This window comes from Cynocephalus volans, chromosome 3 (assembly GCF_027409185.1).
Source record: "Cynocephalus volans isolate mCynVol1 chromosome 3, mCynVol1.pri, whole genome shotgun sequence".
Classification (NCBI taxonomy): domain Eukaryota; kingdom Metazoa; phylum Chordata; class Mammalia; order Dermoptera; family Cynocephalidae; genus Cynocephalus; species Cynocephalus volans.
Genome location: NC_084462.1, coordinates 57,319,507 through 57,333,238, shown reverse-complemented (window position 1 = coordinate 57,333,238; position 13,732 = coordinate 57,319,507). Strand labels below are relative to the sequence as shown.

Genomic DNA, 13,732 nt, shown 5'->3' with positions numbered 1-13,732 from the left:
CCAAGCTAAATGAACAAGGTGTTCATTCTGTCAGCATTTATTAAGCCCTTTCCATGTGCGAGACACTAACTAGTCTACATGCTGGAAATACATGGATGTGAGGCTTCTAAGGTGGTTTGAAGACAATTCTAAAAGAAAAACTCAGAGTGTCTTGAATAATGGCAACGTTAAATCCACAGCCCATCAAAGTGACTTCTTTTGACAGACAAATTTTATGTGGATAAGTTATGTTTTAAAAAAAAGACTCATTACTTAATAATTGTATTTTATAAATCTAATTAGGTACAATCGTAATGTGAGTATGTGTAGACTGTGCTTTGTTTATAATTAATGGATTTCTAGAACGTTGTGGAAAAACATTTGAAAATCAAATACATAAAGGGAACTATGAGGGTACTTCAAAAAGTTCATGGAAAAATTGAATTAAAAGATAATATGAATCTTCCCATGAACTTTTTGAAGGTCCCATGTGTTTTAAGAGGAAGAAACTGTGTCCCCTTTATTTCCACGCCCCCAACTGTTCTGTACATCAGAGTCCTTCCAGGGAGTCTGTCCTGCTTTTATTGAGAAGCCCAAATCTACGGGACCCTGCCTGTTGGCGTATACATGGCCTCCCCCAGGATCTGAAGACCCCAGTCCTGAGGAGGGGAACCCAAGCACAAGCAGGAACTAATGGGCTTGTCAGAAGCAGGTGATATAGAGGTAAATCCTCTGACTAGGAGACTTCTTAGTCAATGCCATGATTCTTAGTTATTGCTCTAGACATATTTACAAACAGAAAAGGCTTTACCCACTTCGTTAACCTAGTTCACAATCTTCCAGACCCACTCTCACATTTTTAGGGTACAGTATGAGCTATAAGTCTCTACAGCAGCCCCGTTGGCCATTTGGAGCAATTCTTCCATGCAGAAATTAATTCTATTTCGGTTGATCATGAAATTGCTGGTTTTGTAGATCAAAAATGTCAATCTCATATGGTTCAACCTAATACGTTGAGAGGAAGAGTAGGTTATGGGTTAGAAGCCAATCACTAGCACTGAACTTTTCTCCCTTTCCCTCATCCAGATAATACAACAGAGGGCTTTCCTCTCAAGTCACTCCATGTAAATCCCAAGAAAAGGAATGTGGGAAAATGTAAATATGTCCTGGGCCCATCTTCCCACAGGGAGAAAAACGGAAGATCTTTAAAAATGTATTTAGTTAATAAACCCTTGTCTAGCTGCCCAGTGCTGAGAAGAAACAGCTCCACAGGTGAGCCACTGACCCAACCATCACTAACACCATCAGTGCAGGAGGACAAGAGCCTTCGCCATCCTTGAGGGAGGGCCTCAGGGACAAGAATCTCATCCTCCTTTTATCAAGCTGTTAAAATTAAGGCACAGAATTACAATGAAGACACACTGAGATGGTGACACAGTCAAATTCAGAAGTAGTCTCTGAATTCTCTGGAAATTAGCTTCCATTTCAATGGCATGGATAAGAAAGCCCTGAGTTGTATTTCATAAACCAAGTGAGCATTTAGTGATAGAAACAGAATAAGGTCTGTCGGACTGGGATCTAAATTCTCTCACTCCATCTCATGTGGGTAACATGTATAGAATCAAGAACAAGACAAACCCTTTTTTGGGGATTGATTCCCTAGTGTTTTCAAACTTGATGCTTTTTTTTTTTTTTTTTTAAAGATGACTGGTAAGGGGATCTTAACCCTTAACTTGGTGTTGTCAGCACCACGCTCTCTGAAGTGAGCTAACTGGCCATCCCCATATAGGGATCTGAACCCGTGGCCTTGGTGTTATCAGCACCGCACTCTCCCAAGTGAGCCACAGGCCGGCCCCTCAAACATGATGCTTTAAAGACATATCTCCTACATCTTGGAGAACATTTAGTCTCTCTCCCACATGGGTTCTCCAATGTGCACTAAAATGTGAACTACTGTTGAATTGTCCCCCACATTCACTACATTCATAGGGTTTTTCTCCTGTGTGGATTCTCTAGTGTATAATGAGGCTTGAGCTCTGACTGAGGCTTTTTCCACATTCCCTGCATTTATATGGTCTCTCTCTAGTGTGAATTTGCCGGTGGGTGATGAGGTTTGAGCAGTCACTGAAACTTTCCCCACATTCGAGACATTCATAGGGCTTCTCCCCTGTGTGGATCCTCTGATGGCTGATGAGGGGACCTCTTACTGAACTTTTTCCCACACTCAGAGCACTGGTAGGGTTCTTCACCAATGTGTGTTTGCCAGTGTGCACTGAAGTGTGAGCTACTGGTGAAACTTTTTCCACACTCACTACACTTATGGGGTTTCTCTCCTGTATAGATTCTCTGGTGCATAAGGCAGCTTGAGCTCTGGTTGAAGCTTTTCCAGTACTCTTCACATTTATAGGGTTTTTCTCCTATGTGGATTCTGTAGTGTGCTGTGAGGTTAGAATGATCACTGAAGCCTTTCCCACATTCGGGGCATTTGCAGGGCTTCTCTCCAGTGTGGATTCTCTGATGGCAATCCAGATGTGAGCTTTGCCCAAAGCTTTTCCCACAATGGCCACATTTATAAGGTTTCTTTTCTCCAATGTGGGCTAATCTGTGGACAGGTAGGTGTGAGCTCTGGCTGAAATTTTTTCCACATTCAGAGCACATATTGGATTTTTCTCCTCCATAGGTTCCCTGAGGACCTATGAATTTACCTAAGTCTCTTTCTGCAGGAGACAGTGACTCTTGTCCATTTTCCAGGGATATTTCCCACTGCTTTTCTGCCCCACATTCACTTTCCCAGTCTTTTTTCCAATTAAGGTATTGAGAAACATCCATTTTGGGTCTTTCTAATAATGCCCCGGATAGTTCTACTTCCTCTGAAATATCCTGGCTTGAATTCTCCTCATTCTGTCTTTGTTTCAAGATCTGAAATAATAAAATGAAACTGCATATGTAACCTATTTTCTGAATTCAGAATAATGAAAACAATGTGAAAGAAGTCCTCACTGGACACTTAAAAGCAAGTTATTTATGGTGACAGATAGGACATAGTCAACTGTCCATTAACCAGGAACAAAAAAACTGGAATACAGCTGAACCATGGTTAAGACCAGCAGGCTTGCACTTCCCCAGCTTCTAAACAAGAAGGTCATATGGAGAGAGGCTGGGGAAAATACGTAGGCAGGCTCTAGGCCCATTCCTCTTTAGCCAGAGCAGCTGCCCCCTCCTCAGAGGCTCTGCCCCAATCCTGGCTCCTCTTCTTGGCCCACCCACTATGGACGAGCAATCAGCACAAAAAGGCCACTTTTCTCTTCTTGATACTGCCCTCCAGGTGGAGGGACATTCCCTAGAATAATTCTCCTGGTCTTACTCCATCCCCTTATTTACATGTGGGAGGAATGACGACTTTGATTAACGAGGACCTGGGCACACGAGGCTTAGAAGACCAGCAGCAGAGGCTCTATACCTGTAGGGTGAGGCCTGGGGCTATCCAGTACTGCCTGTGGCCTGGGGGGCATGAGAGGGTGGAGGACATCTGCTCAACTCTGGGGTTCAGTATTAACTACTGTGGTCAAACACCTAAGTTGCATTTTCCAATGTTCCCACAATTATAAAGCTGTCATTGTGATCTCACTGTCAAACTCTTAGACTGGTCCAGAATCTGGGTGGGGGAAGAAGAGTACTATTTATCAGATCTCCCAAAATTCTAACAAAATGATTGAGCCCCACCAGGGAGGGACAAAATGCATTCGTCCAATAATCTAAGGTGGACTGTATTTTTTTTGTGTGTGTTTCTTTGGCTTTTTTAGTCTCTGTACTCATCAGTGTAATAGCTGATACACCCTCTTATCTGAGGACAAAATAGTAAGTGGGATTTGGAAGCAAGGAGACAGAGTGAGAGCTTGCTCCATTGGCAACTGATAGCTACTCCCAAGGAGGCAGCACCAGATGACTGTGTGGAGTGGATAGAGCAAGCTCCATACTTCACCTCCTTGTACTAAAAATCTACTTAATCCTGCATCCTCAAATAGAGGGCATGTCAGACATTTAACTGCTAAGAGCAGATACAACACCTGATCTCAGCCAAAAGGCTGAGAAGTGATTGACTGAAGTTTTAATTTGAGGTTTTCCATGCTCACTTTTTCTATTAACCTGGTTAAGTGATGCTTGACTGATAGTTAACTGTAGTTAAAATTCAGATAGAAATTTAAGAGAAAAATCATAAATGCTCCTACTTTGGTTATACCATTTTCGAAGGTAATTAAGGTTCAAACTTAGAACAGGCTTTCCTGGGTGCCACCTGCTTCTCTGTTCTCCCAACTCCTGCAGTTTTAGCACCACAGAACCATAAACCAGGAATGCCAAGTGCCTGAGTTCCTCTCCCAGCCCTTGCTGGTGCTGGCTTGTCTGTGCTCAGAATTCCAGGGCTGGCTTCTTTGTTGGTGGAATACTAGCTTCCACTCATTTCCTACCTGCACAGGAAGTTTTCCAAATCTCCCTGAAGTCCTGGAGATTGCCATTCCAAAGCTCTTCGCTTGTCTCCAGCCTTGAGACCCCATCTGGCTGGGAAACTGGAAGTCCTACTCAAGGCAAAGCAAGAAGGGACATGGAGTTCTCCTGTAATTCACTTTCCGTTCTTATATCTGGAAGTGGGAGGTGAAATGAGAATGGAAGCACCTCCCAGAGAAGTCTAGTTTGCAGATGAAAAAGTTTAGTTAATGACTCAGGAAATTTTCCTCTTTTTACTCCTTTGAGGAGTATAGGACAATGTACTTATCTATTTTAATACATATAATGATGATGATAATGAAAACCAACATTTGCTGAGTGCTAATAATGTGTTAGAATACTCATAGCAGCCCAGGTAGATACTATCACAATGTCCATTTTACAGATAATAAAATGGAAGGTCAGGGTGCTTAACCAGCTTTCCTAAGAACAGAAAAGCTTTAAGTCATAGACTGTTGTATACAACATTGGCAAAGTTCACATCTATGGAGTATTTTAGATGAAAACAAACAACTGAAACCTTAAGAAACGCTAACCTTTCTCTCCTCTGTTTCTATAATATTGTCACTAAAAGCAGGCAGGGAGACTCCTGTGCTATAGAGCAGAGCCAGATCCTCAAAACGATCTTTGTGAGCCACCTGGACTACTGGTTCCATAGGAGGTTATGTTAAGCAACATTTGAGGATAGCAGGTAAACAGTTCTCCCAAAAAAGTCACCAATTTTCCTCATGATGAGGCCATTCCAGATACAAATTAGTGATGGCAGAGCCAGGACAATAATCATGGGTCCTGATTCACGGTCCCTACTTCTTCCCACTGTTCTGAGGTCCACTGGGGAGCAGAGCTTACCATTGGGATTTTCCCTCAAAGTCTGGGGACCAAGGCTCCTGGTCTCCTCTTGGGACTCTACTGTCTCATTACCATCCCCTATCATACCTTCCAGTGCTGCCTCCTGGTTCCCTTTGGCGTTCCCTCTATTCCATGGAAGACCTCCTGCCACCTCTCAGGCACTGAAGGTGTTAGAAAGGGTCCAGGAACTCATCAGGCATCCATCTCATCATAGAAGGTGCAGGAGCCTGGCATGTGGGTGCTCCTGGCTTTGTGGTAGTTGGTCTGGAGGTTCGTGAAACGGTAGCGACACTGCTCCAGAGTCCGCAGGAAACCACATTCCCACAGCCGCTCAGCCACGATCTGGCACACCTGGCGATTCTGATGGCAGGTGCGAAGTGTCTCATGAATGTAGGGCTCACCAAGAATTCCCAGGAAAATTTTAGTTTCTTCATACCCCCAGTGCACACCTGGGGGAAAGGTACAGCAGTTAAGACAATGTCACTGGTTTTTGTAATGAAGATAGCAGAAGACCCCCACCTCCCTACCATAGCATTCTAGTGATTTCCTCAGAATATCAAATGGGCTTTTCTCCTCTCTGACAGGACTTGACCCAACAATATGTATGTATTTATTTTTAAGCTTATAAACATTATTCTTATATAATGCTTCTTCCTTTTTCTCGATTATCCACATGAACAAAGGGCTCTTCCATTCATATATAAAAATAATCTTTCTCTGCTCTTTCCAAACTGTTACAACATGTCCTGAATCCATACAACACCTCTGAGAGAACTGGTTGGGATGAGGTCCTCTCCAAACCCTGTTAACAGCTAGGACCCTTCCATCTTGCTCATGATGAAATCTTACCAACAGCACTCTGAAACAGGGCTGGGATACCAGGACTTCCAGAAGTTTCTTCAGCCCCCAGATCCTCCCCCTCAGAATCCTCTGTCAGGGCTCCTGAGTGCCCTTCTTCCAAAGATGCTGCTGTGCAGCCCAGGTTCCGCTCCTGCTTCCCTTACCCACCTTCTAACACTGCCTCAGCCAGCGTCACCTCCTCCTGTTCCCAGCAGCACCTGTGTAGTTCTTTGTGTGCCGCATCATGCTGCCCAAGTAGACTCCCAGCCACCTCTGGAATGGGGGTGGTGGCCTGGGGGCTCATCAGGGCATCCATCTCATCATAGAAGGAGCAGGAGCCTGGCATGTGGGTGCTCCTGGCTTTGCAGTAGTTGGTCTGGAGGTTCTAGAACCATAGCAACACTGCTCCAGGAACCGTAGGAAGCCACGTGTTTGCAGCCACTTAGCCACAATCTGGTACACTTGGAAGTTCCGATGGCAGGTGCAGAGTTTTTCATGAAACCAGGACTCACTGAGAATTTCCAGAAAAATCTTGGTTTCCTCATAGCCCCAGTGCACCCCTGCCACTTTCTCATCCTCCAGGTCCTGCCACTCTCTAGCTCATCCCAGGTCTTGGCTTTTCTCAAGACTGGCATCTGGCCAGGCTTGACTCTTCCCCCACCCACTGAGCAGTCTCTCACATGCTCCTTCTCTCTGGAGCACTGACAATCTGGCCTCTGTGGTTTTTCCTCCCACTCCACCCAGGGGCTCACTCTGGGTTTATGGACTGGAAAATCTATTTGCAAGGAGACAAACAGAAGACATAATGATTTTATATGCCAGGAAAGAAGGATATTAATTTTTTTAAAAAGCCTAGGGGGATTTGGGGGAAAACTCAATGAAAACAATATTAAGGACTGTGAGGGGACAATAAGAAAAAAATTCAGGCCCAAGTCTATAACCATATATCCATGTTCATCTATCTTGTAAAAAATAAAATTCAGACACACACTTAAACTGACCATCTCCCTAAGATGAGTGCCATGGGTTAAATGTGTCCCCCAAAAGTTTGTATTGAAAACTTGACACCCATTTGTAACAGTGTTAAGAGGGTGGGAAATCTAATTATGGTATTTGAAAGGTGGGGCCTTTGAAAGGTGATTGGATCATGAGGACAGTGCCCTCATGAATGGACTGATCCATTCATGGAGCAATGACTTTGTAAGAAGGGCAGGTGAAAAGGTTCTCTCTCTCTCACTCATCCCATTCCTTGCCATGTGATATTCTTCATTGCCACCCAGAAGAAGACCCTCACCAGATGCGCCTCCTAGACTTTGAGAAAGGCTGTGTATACCCAGCCTCCAAAACTGTAAGAAATAAATTTCATTCCTCTATAAATTACCCAGTTTCTTTCTCTCCTCTCTCCTCTCTCTCTCTCTCTCTCTCCTCTCTCTCTCTCTCTCTCCTCTCTCTCTCTCTCTCTCTAACTGGCCAGTCCTAAATTACCCAGTTTCAGGTATTCGTTATAAGCAACAGAAATGGACTAATACAATGAGCTTTCAATCTAACATCCTTTGTGGGCTCAAGAAACTCATCTTTGGTGACAATGACTATGGTATTGGATTTCTATTTTTTTTTTTTTTTTCAAGTGGGAATGAGGGAAGAAATGGATTTGAAAAATTCAACCCTAAAATGGTCTGGAGTAAGGAATACTACAGAAACGCCACAGCTAACTTTGACTCTAAAGGAAAAAGGCATTCTTACCTAGCAAGATCCCATTTGCAGGATTCTGTTGAGTTACTTCTAGGTGGTTCTTCTGTCCAGGTTCTGGTTCCCTCTGTGCCTCTTGGGAAACATACACAGCCACATCGCCAAATGTCACCAGCTCCTAAGGAAATATAACACCCCTACTCAACATACTGCCTTGGGACAAAATGCCTCTAAATTCCTGAGTGAGAGGGCAAATGACAAAATGTAGAAAAAACTAAAAAGTGAGTTCTCTTTGCTTTTAAATACAATAATGGGAGCAGGAGGAGGCAACAGGAGGAGAGGAAGAAAAGCTAACATTTACAGAACACCTATGCACTGTGCTGGAAGCTTCTCATACTTGTTCAAAGTTACATAGCTAGTACTCGGTATAGCTAGGATTTGAACTCAGGGCTGTCTGACTCTGAAGCTTTCTGGTTTTGTTTTTGTTTTCCACACTGTATAATACTGTATGCCATGTCAGCAAGATCCAGAAATTGGGTGAAAGAAGTAACCAGTACCTTTAAGGCAAACAAACAAATTAGTATAATCTGACAATTTCAAAAAAGAGAATAATTTTAATACAACCCCTTGCTACCATAGCATGGCACTGCCTTATATAAGTAAGAAGATTTGGGCAACCTTTTGCAGCCTGATGAAATTTTAGAAGCTAAATCTGTAAAGTTACTGGGCCTCCTTACTGGGTAAAATTCTTTTGGGATTTCTGAGAGCTGAGAGAGTTGGTTGCAGAGAGACCCACTCAAGTAGTAAAAGGTGACCTGAGTAAGAGAAAAGTCTGGCTCACCTGAGATCTGCTCATCACCCCGATCACCACTGCTCTTCTATGCAGCAAGATCCAGAGCCTGAGAATCAGGCAGGGCTGGGGGAAGAGAAAGGAGACATTAGAGTACGAAGGTACTTCAAAAAGTTTGTGGAAAAATATAATTAAAAGATAACATGAATCTCTCTGTGAACTTTTTGAAATACCCTCGTATATGGTTCTCAACTCCTCTTGGGGACTAGCCCAACTGAATTCGAAAACAGAAGAGTTTTCCTCTTCCTGTTAGTATCTGCTTTGTCCTATCAAAGGAGGGTTGGCAAAAAAACAAAATGACACATTTCTAAGATGAAAGTTCTAGATTTTCCCTCCCATATCCATCCAGATACTGACTGTCAGGGTTTCATAATTTTGTTTTTTCAGTTCTGGTAACACACTTGAGTCATCTGAATTGGTTTGGGGACATGTACCTGTTTTAAGGATTACTGCACTTTAGTTTAGCCCTACCTTGTGTCTTTCCCACCAACCACGCCTAAAATCTGTCCCCACCCATAACCTACTGGGACCAGTAATCTCTCACTCACATAAGGAGAGGTGCCACAGGCTCTCCTATGTTGTTTTATAAAACATGCCAACTGAGGTCCCTTTGGAGGTGCCTATTTAGGATCTTACAGATTCATGTGGTCAGCTTCAGTTCACATGCCACATCTTCCAAGTGGAAGGGCATTGTACCCTCTGCCCAATTTTCTGTACTCAGAGGGTACTGCTGTACCCTCCCCACAGAAGATTCCCTCCTTCCTCCCCACACCACTGCTGCTTACTGCTCTTGTGGAAGGATGGAAGGTCTACTTTAGGGCTGTGGTTCAGTTGTTCCTCTGGTTTTGTCTGTGAACTCTTCACTACTGCCTGGAACAGACACATGGATTCTGTCTGCACTTGCTTTGGATAGATGTTTAGGGAACTCAGTACTGATCCTCAGGGTTCCTTCTCCTCTGAAAGCACATCCTGTCACTATTCAAGGACTGGAAGTGGTCAAAATTCTGTAGGAACTGAAACTTAAACATCCCAAGACACAAAGAAGCAAAAGAGAAAGCCAGTCTTATGCAAACCCCTGTAGCAGCAGTGAAGAATGTAGATGTGTGGAAGATTTCATAGAGTTAAGGCCTGGAACCCAGGCCCACTGCAACCTAGGCCCCCAGCTCTCCTGGGGCTGCTCCTACCTGCCCTGCCCACCCCTAGGCAGAACACATAGGACTAACCAATAATTCAGCTATTTGGCAATAGGCTCAATAACATCAACAAAGATCAGTGAAGCCCTTTGCTTCCTACTGGCTGCTGAAGAATGAGAGTTGTTCTCCAAAAACAGATCCCTGTCACATGAGCTCCTCCTTGATCAGAGCGGTACACACAAACCATTTTAAGCAATTCTCTTAAGGCAAGGACCAACACTCAGAGCAGCCGCATTCTCTGAAGAGTCAGTCTGAAATTGGAAGGAAAATTGCAGCTACCAGGAACAGGGAATAAGCAAATCCAGTCTGACACAAAAAGCAAAGAAAAAATAAATAAATAAACATCACCCACACTGCTGGCAACCCAAGGTGGCTCTGTCTCTCACATTCCTCTATTTTAACTACTCAGAACTATGTTGTTATATCTCACCTGCAGCCCATGTCTTCCAGGTTTTTTCTGCAAGTCTTCCACCAGGGCCACTGCTTCCTCTCCACTCTCTGGATGCTGTTGTCTAACCCAGATCTGGATCTCCTGGGGAAGGACAGTCAGGAACTATTCCAGGACTAGCAATTCCAGAATCTGCTCTTTCATACACTTCTCTGATCTCAGCCACTGACGACAGAGCTTCTGGAGTTGGATGAGGGCTTCCCAGGGTCCTGATGCTTCTTTATAGTGGAAATGCCAAAAGCTCTGGCAGGATGTCTCTGGTCCGGAGTCATTTTCTTGAAGGGAAATTTCCTGCTCCCAGTGGGAACCTTCTTCCCGTTTCACTATTTGAAGCTCTTCCTGTATTTGAGGAACCTGGATTTGTTTGTCCACAGCTACAGCCATTGTTCAGCTCAGTGAAGAACCTTACAACTGCACTCTGAAGATCAAAAATTTTCCATCACCTCACTGGGAAGCTATCTTCAGTCAGGAGTCAATAAGTGGAACTTCTCTTGAAATTCTAGAGCCAGAGATACACATTACAAAGTGAACTCTAGTGAAAATCACGAATGTTAGCCCCGCCCACATCACCGATATCCTACTGCCTGTGGAGTCTGGCCCTCTGCCGCTGGGAAAGCAGCTCCAGAAGTCTGATAAGAGGGGTCTGGGGCTGGTGATCTGGTTGGAAAGTAGAGGAGCTTGAAGCTGTGTTTGCATAGCAATTTACTTAAGGCTGAGAAAACGCCAAGTATCCATGTTGAAGAATGCCAATGGGCTGATGAAGATTATATATGGGACAATAAACTGTCTACCCTCCCAAGGCACTGGTCCTCAGAACTATAGGGTGTTGCAAAGTAAATGACCAGGATAAGTCTGAGACGGCGCAGAAGGTAGCAGCACCCTGGAGAGCAGCACCCGGGTGGAGTCGGCTATAAGTTTCAGTGATTCAAATGCTCCAAAAGCTAAACTGCTCTCGCTTCTGGCCAAGTTATCAGCCTTGGGAGCCCGTTCAGGATTCCTCACCCCTGGCATCATAACTCTCTCCCAAACAGGGAGATTTACCCTGGATAAGGTTACAAGCTTTAAGAGCAAAGATAATAAAAATGTAGACTCACAGAAAGTTAGAGTTGGAAGGACAGTTAAGAGATACTCTGGTTTTTGTCCTAGAGCTGAAGCAATCATGGCTCAGAAACCCCCAAGGACTTGCCCAAGGTCACATGGCTGGCTTATGGCAGAAAAATGGACAGTGGCTCAGCCCTTTGACCGTGAACTTAATGACTGGCCTGCAGAACGTGACTTACACTGGAAGGCTATTCTGCTCCGCGGACGACCTTCTCCGGAAGGGATATAGGGCAAACGCGGGCCCTGGGGAGGAGCGTCTCGGCTGCTACAGGGACAGGGACGTCCCCTCCTGGCCCAGTGGGCGGCAAGAAGGAAGGCGCCGCCAGCACGACGAGCGTGTCCTGTCCCGGGATCCGCTTGCGGGGACGCGGGGCCTAGGCCCGAAGCGGCCGGACCCTGACTCTCGGTCCGGTCACGCCCACCCAGCGGGGTCAGCGCAGACCCGAGGTGAAAGCCGCTCCCGCCTGCCGAGACCCTGCGACTACGGGCGACTCGGCCGCGGAAGCCTCTCTTCGGCCATGCAACGTCCCTACACGATACTCGAACCCGGAGCCCAGACTCCAAGCCCAGGCATTCGGACGTCCACTGAACACCGGAAGCGGAAACCCGAGCTCCCGGGGCGACTCGCCAGAACTACATTTCCCAAAGGCCTTGGCCCGCGGACAGACAGCAGCATTAACCAACAAAATATGAGAACGTCTCAGGCGCCTGTTTTAGACGAATCATTGACAACGGGTGGGACTTTCCTACGAGCTGGATGGGGGGGGTCCGGAGACCCAACTAGAATTGACCCGGCTGCAGAGGGTGGGGGTCCTACCTTGCCGGGGAGGTGGTGATCTCTCGCCCTACGCGGCCCTGGGGACACTGAGCGAAGGGCCTTTTACAAAGCGTTTTCACTTATGGGTGAGGGCGGCTGTTTATCCCTGTCAGTCCCTATTTATCCCTATTTTACAGGTGAATAAACCGAAGCGGCTTGTGCCCGAGGTCTCCGTATGGAGCTGGGACTCCAACTCGAATTTTCTGCCACTTAAAGTGCTTTTCTCTCTCTCTCTCTCTCTCTTTTTTTTTTGTCAGCTGTGGTAATGCTTCACCACTCCCCCCCCCACACACAACATACGTCCCCGTTTCCTGTGTGCACAGTCCTGGGTGATTCGAGATGAATACCACTGACGCTTATTCATTCAACAACCAATAGTTGGAGCATCTACTCTGGGCCAAGCACTGGGCGAGATGTGTGCTGTGGTGCCAGAAAAAAGGCGAAACACTCCCTCCTCTTAAGGAGTGCAGTCCAGCAGAGGGTGCATATTCTAACATGCTGTTGTGAACAACCTAAAAAACTCCAACGCCATGTGGTAAGTGCTAAATTGAAATGTGTTCAAAGTAGATGACTGGGAAGAAATTCTGGAGGGGGGCTGGGAGAGCCCAGGAGAGAAGGTGCAGCTTCAGGGAAAGGGGAAAGGAAACCACTTTACCTAGTACCTACTTTACACATTTTATCTGGTTTGGTTTTGACAGCTGAAACCTGGAATCCTGCAACCCTGCATAGTATGTCTCACTCCCTATTTAACAGATGAAAGATCCAAAATTCAGTGGAAGGTAGGTGAAGCTATAAATCCCCCCACAGGAAGGGCAGCCTGTGGTGAGGCAAGGGAAGGACAAGATGACAGGAGGGGCTCTCCTGAGAGCCAGTTGCTAGCTAGGCTGGGCCATGGAGATTCCTTCTGTCCCTTTGATCTTAGGAACAGGAGTCTGGGAAAGCTGATGTGGAGGCTCAGGCCAGCACTGTTAGCCTGCACACACCTCTAGCTTCCAATCCATTCCCTGGACCAGACCAGGAGTACCACAGAGCTGCATGAGGGACCCGCTAGGTGGGGCAAAAGCCCAACCCAGGAGAGGGCTTTGGGCCCCCATCTCTGGTGACCAGAGCAGCTCTAATTTTACATACTTTATACAGCCTGTGAGCTATGAGGGACCCAGGCAAAGTTTCAATGAAGCAAGACCCTCCTACTCCCAGCAGCAGTTTTTCCACAGTTGCCTCCGGCCTGTGAATGGATGAAATATTCTCATATTTGGGACACTGGGAAGACTGAGCAGGAGGGAGGGATCCAGGGGCAGGTGGGCCCTGGAGCCACAGCCTCTGCTCAGATGTCGGCGGCCTGAGCTCAATTGCACCAACTGCAGGGGTGGGAAACCAAATGGAATTAATCTCACCATCACCCATGCAATTCTAATTCCACTTCTCCTACAGCTTTGGGCTATCTGTCAGAGATGCAAGCCTGG

The 13,732-nt window shown here is 45.8% G+C and overlaps 2 protein-coding genes and 1 non-coding gene across 3 annotated transcripts; all 3 read right to left on the bottom strand.

The window, feature by feature from the left end:
* Window positions 1–2,130: 2,130 nt before the first annotated feature.
* Window positions 2,131–2,808, bottom strand: LOC134372546 (gastrula zinc finger protein XlCGF49.1-like). The gene has a single exon (XM_063090006.1). It carries the CDS (start codon window positions 2,806–2,808, stop codon window positions 2,131–2,133), a length of 678 nt encoding a protein of 225 aa, XP_062946076.1.
* Window positions 2,601–10,405, bottom strand: LOC134372046 (zinc finger and SCAN domain-containing protein 20-like). Its single transcript, XM_063089118.1, has 6 exons — window positions 10,334–10,405; window positions 8,702–8,776; window positions 7,915–8,038; window positions 5,419–5,780; window positions 4,446–4,616; window positions 2,601–2,898 (listed from the first exon to the last, which is right to left on the bottom strand). Exons 2-4 carry the CDS (start codon window positions 8,714–8,716, stop codon window positions 5,524–5,526), a joined length of 396 nt encoding a protein of 131 aa, XP_062945188.1. The 5' UTR covers window positions 8,717–8,776; window positions 10,334–10,405; the 3' UTR covers window positions 2,601–2,898; window positions 4,446–4,616; window positions 5,419–5,523.
* LOC134374492 (U2 spliceosomal RNA) lies at window positions 3,893–4,076 on the bottom strand. Its single transcript, XR_010023331.1, has one exon. It is a non-coding gene; the product is annotated as a U2 spliceosomal RNA (small nuclear RNA).
* Window positions 10,406–13,732: the final 3,327 nt, after the last annotated feature.